This window comes from Clinocottus analis, unplaced genomic scaffold (assembly GCF_023055335.1).
Source record: "Clinocottus analis isolate CAN_PGR_092001 unplaced genomic scaffold, fCliAna1.0.p SCAF_19, whole genome shotgun sequence".
Lineage (NCBI taxonomy): Eukaryota > Metazoa > Chordata > Actinopteri > Perciformes > Cottidae > Clinocottus > Clinocottus analis.
In genome coordinates this window covers 9,465,931-9,478,212 of record NW_027175920.1, presented here as the reverse complement: position 1 = coordinate 9,478,212, position 12,282 = coordinate 9,465,931, and the positions used below count along the sequence as shown (strand labels likewise).

Sequence of the window (12,282 nt, the reverse complement as noted above, 5' to 3'; positions counted from 1 at the left end):
GGACAAGCCTCCATTCTGTCCGCCAATAGAGGGGGCGGAGTCGGATGAATTGTCAGCAAGCGAGGAGAGCGACACTTGACTTTACTTTGAGGACACTGAAATCTTCTCAAGGATCTCTATCAGTTCATACCTAAAGGTATTTGTTCACTTATTGATAACTAGATGACTACATTTCCAAGTGCATGTATTATACGTTAATAATAAGTTTATAGTGACTGTAGACTGCGTTTTATTTCCCTCAAACACAAGCTTACGTGGCATGCACAGTGTGTTGGTATGTGCGCGCGTGTGTTTGTGTGCGCGCGCGTGTGTGTGTGTGTGACTACGCGCTGCAGTCCAGAGAAATGTCAACGTGGACTCTGAGGAATAGTAAAATGGGGCTGATAGATGTGGTGAAGATACACTGGTGTAAAATGTTGATGAATCGTGAAATGTTTCCAGTCTAACAGAAAACCATGCTCGATGGCCGGGCGGGGGCGACTATTGCATCAGCCTCGCATTTCGTGTATTCCTCCAGTACTAAAATGAACTAGAACAGGGAATTAGTAATGCTAAAATCATTTGTAGGTGTGGTGGAGAAAGTATATATTGTCCACGTGGTATGTTTGACAATCCATGACACGTAGATCAAATGGTTAAACGTTATTCCATCAACCTTGTCAACATGTCAAATACAAACAAGCCATGCTATGACAAATATTAAAAGAAGGTGAGGTCCCACTTTCACTGTTAAACTAGGGGTTCAACCTTGCAAGATCAGTCACACGTGTTGGAAAACAGCCTAAACCTTAACAGGATGCTTGTTTGTACTCATGCTGCGTTCATGGTCCTCCAGTGTAAACGAGAGCCGTCGGGACTGAATCCATAGGAGTATTTAAAACGAGCTAAACGCTTCACATCGCTGTAGATTTGAGCAATAAATCTAAAATGCCAACAGCACCAGCCACCCTTTCACGACAGAATCATAGCAGTGGTGAAAAGTAACGAAGTAAATTTACTTGAGTAAAAAATTAATGCATTAATCTTGTAATTTAATCATAGCGAGTTAACGCGTTAATTTTCACAGCTCTACTTTATATACGTTATACTGAAGAGACCATCAATCATTTTGTCGGGAAACGGTCGTCAACTGATTTAATAATTAGTGATTTTTGGTGTTAAAAAGACACAATGTTTCCAGCTTTTCAAAAATGATAAATTGCTGGTTTTCTATAATTTAATGTTATGCATTTTGGGGGAGATTGGTATTGGATTGAATATTGTATATGCCTTTGTAGACAGTTAATATATGTATAGATGATAATACATAATTAATAGTTTAACTTATAACTATAACTATTAGTCGCTCGCAACAAGATACTTCCTTGCAGCCCCTGAATGCAGCATGTACTACGTCGTAGGGGCGCGGTTTATTGTAAGCCACACACACGTCACGCGGAAGAAACAAACACACGAACTCACAATTAGCCGCGAGAACACGCGGGCGATAAGATAATTTCAACGCACATTAGTCTGATTTAATATATGTTTTATAGAGTTATATATTGGCCTTAAAGTATAATTTTGCATTCAATTTGACAAATATGAACAGAGGAATAACTCCGCTCGCGACGTGGTTGATTACATAGTGACAGACCAAACAGCAGCCACACGTGCTCCTATCTTCCTTTTGAACGGACCGAAGAATATAACATTATTGCCGGTATTCTCCGTTTTTTCTGCCATTTCCGGTGTTTTTCTACCTCTTCGTGTACGACTTTTGCCGAAGACAAGGTCAGTTAAAGTGTACGAGCAGTGTGCGTTTGATGTGTTCACAGGGTCGAGACAAAGACAGCCGGTCGTGGGTTTAGCTAACTTCACTTGGCCATGTTGTAACGTCAGATGCCGCCACTGACAGTGTGGTTAAAAGGGGAAATGACGTCAACGTTCGTTAGGGACTAACTGCTGTAAGTAAGGTGAAGTGCGCGAGGACATGTGTGTATTGGACCGTCATACAATACCTGGATGTTGTGAACACGCAGGTGCCAGTTCATTAATCCAATGCATTGCTTCCTGTAAATCCTCGTTGATAGAAATGATTGGAAACACTTAATACATCATACATTATTCTTTATTGTAGCACATTTCAATCCATAAACATCACCACTACAGACTCAAACATAATGAACTATATAAAACAGAACATGTAGATATCAATGAAGGTAAGATGTATTACAGGGTTGTTGAATTAATTAATTGGGTTACTAATTGTAACCCAAATGACTGTGTAGAATCCCTAAAAACAATTATTCCGCTGAGGAAAAGTTGCCATGAATCTATAATGAATCAACAGCATAACTGTTGATCGTCATGAACGATCAGCCACAGTATTTCATAATCAATGCAGGGTTATGTGTCCTTCACGATCCACTTTCTGACTGATGTCTTTCTTTTGTGTGTGTTTTAGCCCCTCCTTTATCAGATGGAGAAGCAGCCGCTGCCAACAGATGATGACAAGACCGGGACCACAGAATCTGAGATGGACGGCTTTGCTGGCGAGGACAGCCAGCAGGGCTCGTCTGAGCCTGTCGCTCGAGCAGGATGGAACAGTAAAATAGAGTATTTTTTGGCTCAGGTGGGATTCAGTGTTGGGCTTGGCAACGTCTGGAGGTTTCCATATCTGTGCCATCAAAATGGAGGGGGTGAGTGCCTATTATTGTCATCCATGTTAGATAGCTATCACAGGACATGTTGTTTTCCCATGGGACCCAACACAAATGTTGTGGGTGCAGAGTAAATAGTGGCCTAATTAGTCGTCGTCATCATCACAGGGCGAGCGTCTGATGAAAGAGAGTACCAGAAAGACCATGCCTGTAAATGCATTCACTACCAACATGTATTACCTCCAAATGAGCAGTACACAGTTCACACACTTTAACAAGTTGTTTTTATAAGTAACTGAACTAAACAGCTGCTTCTCCTTTCCTTATGTTTTGTTCAAAGTATCAAATTGGGGTGCTCATTTGTTAACTGAGTGCCGGTCACCTCTTCTCCTCAGGATCTTTTCTCCTCCTGTATGTGCTGCTGATGCTGGTCGTGGGCATTCCCTTGTTCTTCCTGGAGCTGGCAGCTGGTCAGGCCATCCGACAGGGCAGCATCGGAGTGTGGAGGTACATCTCCCCTCGGCTGGCGGGCATCGGCTACTCCAGCTGCGTGGTAAGATACTGTTGGTTTAATGATTGACCAACCTTGCTATACTATTAGCCTGTTCAATATATGATGTAAAATGTATACCAGGTGTTATGTTGTGCTTCAGTCAGTAATTTCCTGTTTGCCAGCACACCTTTTGACAATGTCTAGAAAAGTGCAGTTTGAGGAAGCAATGGCAAAATAATTACCAAGTAGTTTCAGTTGCGTTTGTTGCATTATTGTCTGTCTGTCTAGATAAAACACACTTCTCTCTTATCTCAATTGTCAGCATGCAGCTGTAGAAAGGCTCCACAACCATATACACATTTTTAGTTTCACCTTATTTGACGTATGATAAAGAGTACGGTTACTCTTAAAAAACATAAAGCAATTTTCTTATCAACTCATAATACTGTTCTCAAATGTCCGCAGGTGTGTTTCTTTGTGGCCCTCTACTACAATGTGATCCTTGCGTGGAGTATTTTCTATCTTGGGAACTCGTTCCAGTACCCTTTACCTTGGAATCAGTGTCCAAAACAGGGGAATGTAACAGGTAAACACACAACATTGAGGTTATGCAACACAAGGGATGTACAACTTAATGCAGTTGGAGACAAGTTGCAGCACAAAAAAAACCATGACAAACAAAACCAAAGCTTATCGTGCATTTCAATTTGCATCTTAAGGAATCTAAACGGCAGCAACACAAAAACATTCTCTGGACAGTTAATATGGATGACATTTGACATTTTCTGGTTAGTGGAGGAGCCTCAGGTCCCAGCTGGGTTAGCGTCCAACTTGGCTCTCCTCTCCTTTGTGGGGCAGATGAGGTTTTAAGTATTTGCTGTGCGTCACATGTAAGACTAGTAATTAATCATCTCTTCTTTCTTTTTAAACCAGTAAAAGAATGTGAAATGAGCTCTTCCACATCGTATTTCTGGTACCGCAAAGCTTTGGATGTCACAGACTCCATTGATGAGGTCGGCTCTTTCAACCCTTACATCATCTGCTGTCTGCTGGCGGCCTGGACCATCGTGTGCCTGGGAATGTTCAAGGGCATCAAGTCCTCTGTCAAGGTAACGGGGTGGTCTGTTGCAGCTACTGCTATTGATTTGACTATCAATGAAGCTGAATGTGCTGTTCACAAGATGTGGTGTTTCTTGCTGATGTTGAACAGCTCTCAGGTGCTCCAGTAGAGTCAGTTACTGGACGAGCTATTGCTTTGAACATTACAGTTTTAAGGATTGTATATCTTTTGTTATGACACATTTAAGAGTCAGATGGTTCATATGTGTTGGAAACTTTGCTGGAAATATTCGGTGTGGTATTGGAAAGATTTTTTCATTGTTTTCACTCAACACAATATTACATTTGAACCGTGGCAATAGGTTGATTATTGTTACAGTGAATTGTTAAATACCCAACGTTTGTGAAGCAAACCCCTTCATGAAAAAGAGTGACGTAATGACAAAACTGTATCCTGTGCTACATTGTTTTGATACATTTCTGGTCAAATCCCAGTCATGTGTTGGGCTTAGATCTCGGGTTATTGCGGGTGACGTAATCTCTCTGGAATGTTTGATTTAGAGGTTGACCCAATTCAAGTAGCAACATTGACCTTCTGTCTTAAAGTTTTTGCTGTTTTGTAAATGAAATCATTTATTTGATACTGTATAAACTATACATTATAATGAATAGCAAAGCTTTTCAGACGAACCTTTAACCAAAGTTCTACCATTTGTATTGCGATGTGTCACCATGTGTGGTTCATGTTTACTTAACAAACAGGAATCTAAACCTGCTTGGAGGAAACCTACCGCATCAGGTGTGGCAAGAAAGACTCACTGGGAATGTTAAAGCAAATATCTGAGGGGTAGTTTAACACTTCTTAGTCTCGCATCCGGTGTTTCACACAATTAATGACTTAATCATCTCTATTGCAAAGGCCATATGTTCAGTGTATGACAAGCAGCAGGCTTCACACTTAAAGAGACAGTGTGTAGGATGTGGTGGCATCTAGTATTGCAACCAGCTGAACGCCCCTCTGCTCAGTCCTCACTTCTCAAGACTGCAGCAAAGCCCATCGTCGAGGCAAAGCCATGGTAATGCCATTCACCGTCCGGACCATGATACCTCAACTTAAGGAGCAAAGGAAGTCAGACGGCCGCTGGCGGCACCACGCTTTGGCACGCTGCGGCTCACGTTCCTGCAGAACATTTCCCTGAAGGGAAACTCCTTTGTAGGCTCCTTCCTAGAAATACTTTGTTTTAGGTGATTATATAATAATGAAAACAACATTATGAATAGTATTTTCTATTTTTGCTTACAAATCACTAGAAATGCTGCACACCGGCACTTTACCATGAGATGAAACATAAGTTTTAGTGGGGAAAATATAAGCAAAATTTATAGGATTAAACAGGGAACTCACTACAAGACAGTTTATACAAAAATAGGGAATTTGCCGAAGCAATTTAAGAAAAAAATAGGGAGCCAGTTCAGAAGACTCGTGTCTTTTTAAAACCCAAAGTGCCACGTGCACATGCAAAACCAACTAACTGACATCTGTGGATTCCTTGTCCTAGGTGATGTATTTCTCCTCCATCTTCCCATATGTTGTGCTGTTCTGCTTCCTCGTCCAAGGGCTCTTGTTGGATGGGGCTATGGATGGAATTACCTACATGTTTTACCCAAAGGTATCTGCATAAAATGTCTGGTTAAGTGGAGGAAAGTGAGGCAGATATGAATATTTTCTTGACGTTGTTCTCTTTGTGCATCTCTAGCTGGAAATTTGGGCAGACGTTCAGGTGTGGCGGCAGGCAGCCACACAGGTCTTCTTTGCTTTAGGCCTTGGCTTTGGGTCCATTATCGCCTACTCCTCCTACAATCCCAAGAACAACAACTGCCATCGTGATGCCTTCACTGTCGCCACCATTAACTTCCTCACGTCTGTGCTTGCCTCTCTGGTGGTGTTTGCTGTGCTCGGCTTTCGCGCCAAAAACAAGGCACTGGAATGTGTGGTCAGGTATGCTTAATCTAAGTATATATGTTGAGCTATGCATAAACAACAACAACAACATGATGACCTCAATTGAAAGTCACCATTATAGGAAAATGTATTTGTCCCTCACAGTGGGCTCCCTGCATTTGTCCCTCTGTGGTCAGCATCCGACACATCTCAGTGACTTAGTTTGTTTCACTCATTCATAAACTGCATCTTTACAGTTGTGTTTTGTCTTTCTTGTCTTTTCTTAGTAATATGGAGAAGTTCTCAGAGCAGTTTCTCAGTAGTAATGTGGACGTAAACCTGATGCCAAGCTTCAACTATTCCGATCCCAGTTCTGTGGCACTCGAGGTCTACAGGGACTGGTTTAAGAAGTTTGGAAATAAGGTCCCTGGCAATTTAACAGACTGTGATCCGGAAAAAGAGATGCAGCAGGTAAATATTTAGTTATTGGACTAACTTTATTGTTTTTTGTCTTTTCTATATATGTTGTGTACTGTACTATAAGCTAGAGCTGACCGTCTTGTTTGGTTTCAGGGAGTAGAGGGCACAGGCCTAGCTTTTATTGCCTTCACAGAGGCCATGTCCCTCCTGCCTGGAAGCCCCTTCTGGTCCGCGCTTTTCTTCCTCATGCTGCTCAACTTGGGACTCAGCACCATGTTTGGCACTATGGAAGGCATCCTCGCCCCGCTCACGGACCGCTTCAAAATTCTGGCCAACAACAAGACCAAATTCACAGGTAAACACCATTATTTTATTTTATTTACCTCAGCCATAAAGTTTTATTATTAAGGGGAGATTGAACTTTTCGCACAATGCTCCAAACACTGTCAGTGAGAATTGTATGTTTCCCATTAAATGCTATTGGACAGTGAAGTCTTACCTCACTTGTCATTTTGCCCAAAAAGTATATTATGGTCTTTTCACACTTATCTGCTGATTTCATTGACGCCTTAAGCAGAGAAGGAGCCAAATGAATAAATGTTCCTTCTAAAGTTATTCAGAATAATCCACAAATGTATCCATTGTGCTTGATCACCGTATGCAAGTTGTGCTTTATTTACCCTGACATGTTGATGTTCCTTCAGTCTTCAGCTGCATCATAGGCTTTCTCATTGGCCTGCTCTTCAGCCAGCGTTGTGGGAACTACTTTGTGATGATGTTCGATGATTACTCCGCCACTCTGCCCCTGATCATTGTGGTGGTCTTTGAGACCTTCAGTGTGTCTTGGCTATATGGAGCTGATAGGTGAGATCTATTCGTCCTAGCTCTAGAAATCTTAAATTCAACGTGGATGTCAACTCATCAGTGTTTGAGTGGTAAACTCACACAAGTGACGTGTTTCTGAACTGTGTTTTTGAAGGTTCCTTGATGACATTGAGGCAATGCTGGGCTGGCGTCCCCATGTGATTTACAAGTACCTCTGGAAATACATCTGCCTGCTTGCTATGCTGGGGCTGCTGGGTGCCACCGTCATTCGCATGTTCATCAAACGCCCCACTTATCTGGCATGGAACCAAGAGACGGTATGGATAATTGTTTTGTATGAGAAGAGCACAACCGTAAGATGTTAATGCTGAAAAGAAAACCAGCTATTTAAGATGGTGCGTTTCTGTTTCTGTTCATGCAGTTTGTTCAGTACACTAGAGTCTGAAAACTATTTTCCTCCCTACCTATGACATCAACAGCAAGACATGTTGAAGGCAAACAGCCTTTAAAAACTACAGCATGGTCTCTCCACATCTACTTTCCCACCTGAATCAAAGCCTTGATGGGGTATTTCTCTCTTGAGAAGCAGAATAGTTTTAAGGTCTTGAAGTGATTATTTGATTTCTTTTTCTTCAGGCTTCCGAGAAGTACCTGGCCTATCCAGATTGGGCTCTGGCTGTTTTGGCTTTACTGATCATATTCGCTATGATGCCCGTCCCAGTGGGCTTGATCCATGCCGTTCTGCAGGAAAGGACAAAGCGAACAGCCAGAGACACAGAGACTGCCGGTCAGTACCGCATCGTGAGCACGGAGGACAACTGTGAAACTCCTATGACCGACATGTCTGAACTGAGTCAAAGAAACGGTACCGCCGCTTCCTTTTCCTGAACACTGGACATGATGTTACACAGTGGAAATGGACCATCGACACGCAATCGTACCTTCAGTGAGCCGTTTTAATGGACAATTGAATCTCACTGATTTTGGGGGACAAATGTTATTTTAATATTTAAAAGCTTTTCCACTTTTTTTTAAATTATTTGTAATTTTACTTAAATTAAGTCCAAAGGACAATAAAGAGATTTCTGCTCAAACAAGCTCAATTTTTATCAAAAATATGAAATAAACAAGTTGCTGTTTGGTAATACAAGGTATAATGTCTGTTAATTGTTAGAGTTGTTGTCCAAATGAGCAAAAATAATAGTTCTTATTATAACCCATAGACATCCCGTCATTTCTTGTTTTTTTACGGAGAGTTCACTTGTCCACGTATCCAACTTTTAAATCAAACTCTTTTCCAGACAAGTGAATGTTACAATTGTAATGGAAAATGCTGGCGTCTGTGTAAGTCAACGATAGGCGCAGTACACTTTTCTACTGCTCGGTGGAGTCGAGTCAGATGCTGCGCCCATGCTCTCGCTGGATGTTACTTCAGTGTTGGAATAATCAGGACGGCCAGAGAGTGAAGGGAAGATGCTGTAAGAGGAAACGGATCAACTCCAGTCGTTCATGAGACTGTTACATCGAGGAAGAGTACGTTCAGCTGTGTTGAGGTTAACTGCATCTGTTGGGTACAGTGGTACTGCTTTTCACTACATGGAAGTCATCTCGCCATGTTTACAGCTCTTAAAACACCGTCCCTGTTGTGGGTCTACAGTGTGTTATTTTATTGTAGGTGTACTTTATGTCACAGAACAAACTGCAATTCATACGACAATTCTTACTACACATGTATGTATTTTAACGACATCTGTTCAAACCAACCTGAAATCCAACTGCTGCTATACTGCATCGGAGCACTCTTTCTTTTTTTTTCTTTAGCTTTCTGTGATTATTTTATTCTTATTATTTTTTCTTGTTGTATTGGTGAAACTATCAACTCGGACTCTGAACATGAAAGTTTACTACAGCCGTTTATCAAGTAATGGCATGGTTCAAATATTAAGGTTAACTCCTTTTTTATAATGTAAATATGTATAAAGTACTTGTAGAAACTCTTCAAGCACAAATGTAATTGAAATGTGTCTTTTATTATTTGTAAATTTGCATGATACATTTTTCTTTTCTTAAACTCAGCTTCAGGAGGAAAGCAGGTGCACCTTTGAGTTGAACAACGCCACGAAACTGACAAAGTACTGTTTTACTTCAGAGGGAAGAGTAGTGTAAGATAGAAGTTATGTGTTTATTTTATGAAATGTTGTCTTTTATTCTTAAATGCTTTGTCATCATTGTCTTTTCAAGGTCATTTTTTTCTGAAAACAAAGGTGTAGTTTATTTTACATTTTCAGTGGGTTACGATCAAAATGAATGGACTCATGTTATTGTTTATATATGAACTAAAACAAAGTGCCTTGAGATTTAATGGCAGACTAGAGCGACTTTGTTTCTTTTAAATTGTTTATGTGGTCTGTAAGTCTGCATAAAATGAATTTGTGAGAAAATGTAATATATTTTTGACATGTCAATAAACCATTTCTTTTAGCATGACTGTATTGAAAGCGTCTTTACTGTTTGACGTCCGCTGAAGCTTTTAAACATTGCTCAGACTTTCTCAGATATTCACTTGTTCACAGTGTTCTATATTGATCAGAAGAGCCAATCAAATGTCTCTTTGAACTACTAAAATGGCTACTCGTGGTTATGAGTTGTGTCTGATACTTTCTCATCTCTTTATTTTGAAACTTTATACTACAATTATGTTAAGAAAAATGAAATAAATGAATATATGATCCTGCACAAATACAAACGCTGTAACTCTTAACAATATTTAGATTTTGCATAGTAGTTGTTGGGACATAACAATCATATGCAATTGAATCAGTACATTTATGTGACAGCAGGGAGCTCTGTTGCACTTGTATCAGAGCATTGTTTTGCTGAATAAATACCGTTACGTTGTGTGACCAGCAAACACAACAAACAGTTCAGCTTATTTGGTTAAATTGCTCTTTTTCTGAATCACAACTTTGGCTGTGATTGAAACAACCTCAATAAAATAAAAACACTTGTTATGGGCACACAACCCTTGCCCTCTGTTTCTATTTTAAACCTGAAAATATTTGAAAGTATACTAAACTTTGCCAAAGCAGAACCTCTGCGAGAAAAAAAAAAGCCAATCAATTGTCCCTTTGTCTGACTCGGCATAACATTTCCATGTGTGCATGCGTGAGAGGAAGAATACTCTCAGGCGTGCTCTTGGAAATATCGGGCGTCGGGGGAGTCCGGTTGTCTTGGATGCAGCTTCACATCAGTGTGCCAGAAAGGCAGAGAGAACAGGACCAACACCCGGCAGAGAGACGCACAACACTCCCTCGCTTCGACCTCAGGTAAGTACTCGTCATAAGATCAGTTTTAAAATGGTCTAACTTGCCTTTGAGTGGAAGTGCTTTTGTGTGTATAGTATAGATATTTAGTTTTTGTATATACTTGAAAGTATAACTATGAACAACAAGCTGTAGAGCATGAAAAAGAACCGCAATATAGTTTTTACTATTATTAAACTCCACAATTGGCACCAGAGAGAAGGCATCGAACAAAAACAAGTAGAAAACCTTCAGATACAAATGCTATTGTTGTTCACATTGATTATATTCTTGGCACGCATCTTAATATTCACTTGCAGCCGTACCAGTGGATGACCCACATGGCGGGCCTTGCAGCTCTCTGCCTGCTGATGGCGTTCCCACTGAGCAGCTCCCAGAGTACCTTGCAGTCCGAGCAGGACATCAACGCCCATCAGGCCCCGGCAGCCCCTCCTCCTCCTCCTCCTCCACACATCCACGACCTACTCAGAAAAGAGGAAACCACTCATTTAAATTCAAAGCGGACGTGTAAGTGCAATACACGTGTTCAGTACAACTGCAAAACATAATTTGGGTGGTAAAGGTCTGACTGAGGGTCGTTGTGCCTCCACAGATTCCCATGTGGACAAAGATAATGCCAAAGTGGGTCTGTTCATCGCTGCGTCCATGGGGACCTTCGCTCTGATGGCTGCAGTGTACTGTATCTACAACAAGTTCTACACCAAACACCAGTACCTGCACACCCCGCTTGACGATGACTTGGGTAGATAAATAGAGTTTTATTAAAATAGTGTTGCATTAGAGCGTCTTTTGGTCTTCCACTTGAGGAAACTTGCCTTCAGGGACTGTCAGTAAAAGAAATAAAGATATCGTATCTGCCTTCACTACAAAGTGGCACTACAGAGAAAACTAAAACAAAAGTGACAGCTGTGAGCAGAGACACTTCTCTCTCAGTGATAAAAGGAAGCTAAAGATTGAAAGACAGACACACACGGAGACGAGTGGACTTGTCAACATCTGATCTTTTTCCTCTCTCGTCTCTTGGGTATCGTTTGCTGTGAAGCATTACAGGCAGGCTGGGTTATTAAACATCAACACGCTGTGTTGTGTTTACGGATTGGCAAAATGACTTCCTGGAACTGAAGCACTTCCTGCTTGCCGTAATTTGGAGCCACTAATAAACGATGTGTAGCTAGAATAGTAAGAATACGACAGCAAATGTGTTAACACAGTAGCTAAAATGTTACCAGGAAATATCTAGAACTTTTCAGAGCGGTTCTTGTCTATCTGTCCACAGAGCTAACCATAGACCCCATGGACCCTCCCCCCGTCTTCTTCTACGCCTCTGCTGGCTCCAGTGTGGTAGATGTGCAGAGACCTGGTTACGGCTCGCTTTCGGACACTCCATCCATCATCTCTGTGCCACCCTGCCTGTCCCCTCCTCCCGCTGCCATGCCCTTCCCTCCCGTCTTCCGCTCCTCTCACTCTCTGAGAACTATATCGGCGAGAGATCTGGAGAAAAGCTGTATCTGATATTGAATGCTCATAGCGAGTGGTGCGAGACTTTAGAATGTAGTTCATTGAATGTTTTTTTTTTTT

The 12,282-nt window shown here is 41.3% G+C and overlaps 1 protein-coding gene across 3 annotated transcripts; it reads left to right on the top strand.

Annotated features, from left to right (window-relative positions):
- The first annotated feature begins 80 nt into the window (after positions 1-80).
- LOC137789661 (sodium-dependent neutral amino acid transporter B(0)AT2-like) lies at positions 81-9,833 on the top strand. 3 transcript variants are annotated; one of them, XM_068583407.1, is made up of 12 exons: positions 81-136; positions 2,447-2,681; positions 3,038-3,195; positions 3,601-3,721; positions 4,069-4,244; positions 5,754-5,864; positions 5,952-6,193; positions 6,424-6,607; positions 6,710-6,911; positions 7,261-7,420; positions 7,536-7,698; positions 8,018-9,833. In XM_068583407.1, the coding sequence occupies exons 2-12, from the start codon at positions 2,462-2,464 to the stop codon at positions 8,267-8,269; spliced, it is 1,989 nt and encodes a 662-aa protein (XP_068439508.1). In that variant the 5' UTR covers positions 81-136; positions 2,447-2,461; the 3' UTR covers positions 8,270-9,833. The 3 variants fall into 3 exon arrangements, with proteins under 3 accessions (XP_068439508.1, XP_068439507.1, XP_068439509.1); XM_068583406.1 differs by lacking the exon at positions 81-136 and adding an exon at positions 1,462-1,773; XM_068583408.1 differs by lacking the exon at positions 81-136 and adding an exon at positions 1,936-1,946.
- The last annotated feature ends 2,449 nt before the right edge of the window (positions 9,834-12,282 follow it).

What these genes read in the sequence shown, in the direction of transcription:
- LOC137789661 (XM_068583407.1), top strand. Translation starts at nt 2,462, where the DNA reads ATGGAGAAGCAGCCGCTGCCAACAGATGATGACAAGACCGGGACCACA. An exon ending in CGGAAAAAGAGATGCAGCAG is followed by an intron (nt 6,608 to 6,709) that starts GTAAATATTTAG and finishes GTTTGGTTTCAG; the next exon opens with GGAGTAGAGGGCACAGGCCT. An exon ending in TGGCTATATGGAGCTGATAG is followed by an intron (nt 7,421 to 7,535) that starts GTGAGATCTATT and finishes GTGTTTTTGAAG; the next exon opens with GTTCCTTGATGACATTGAGG.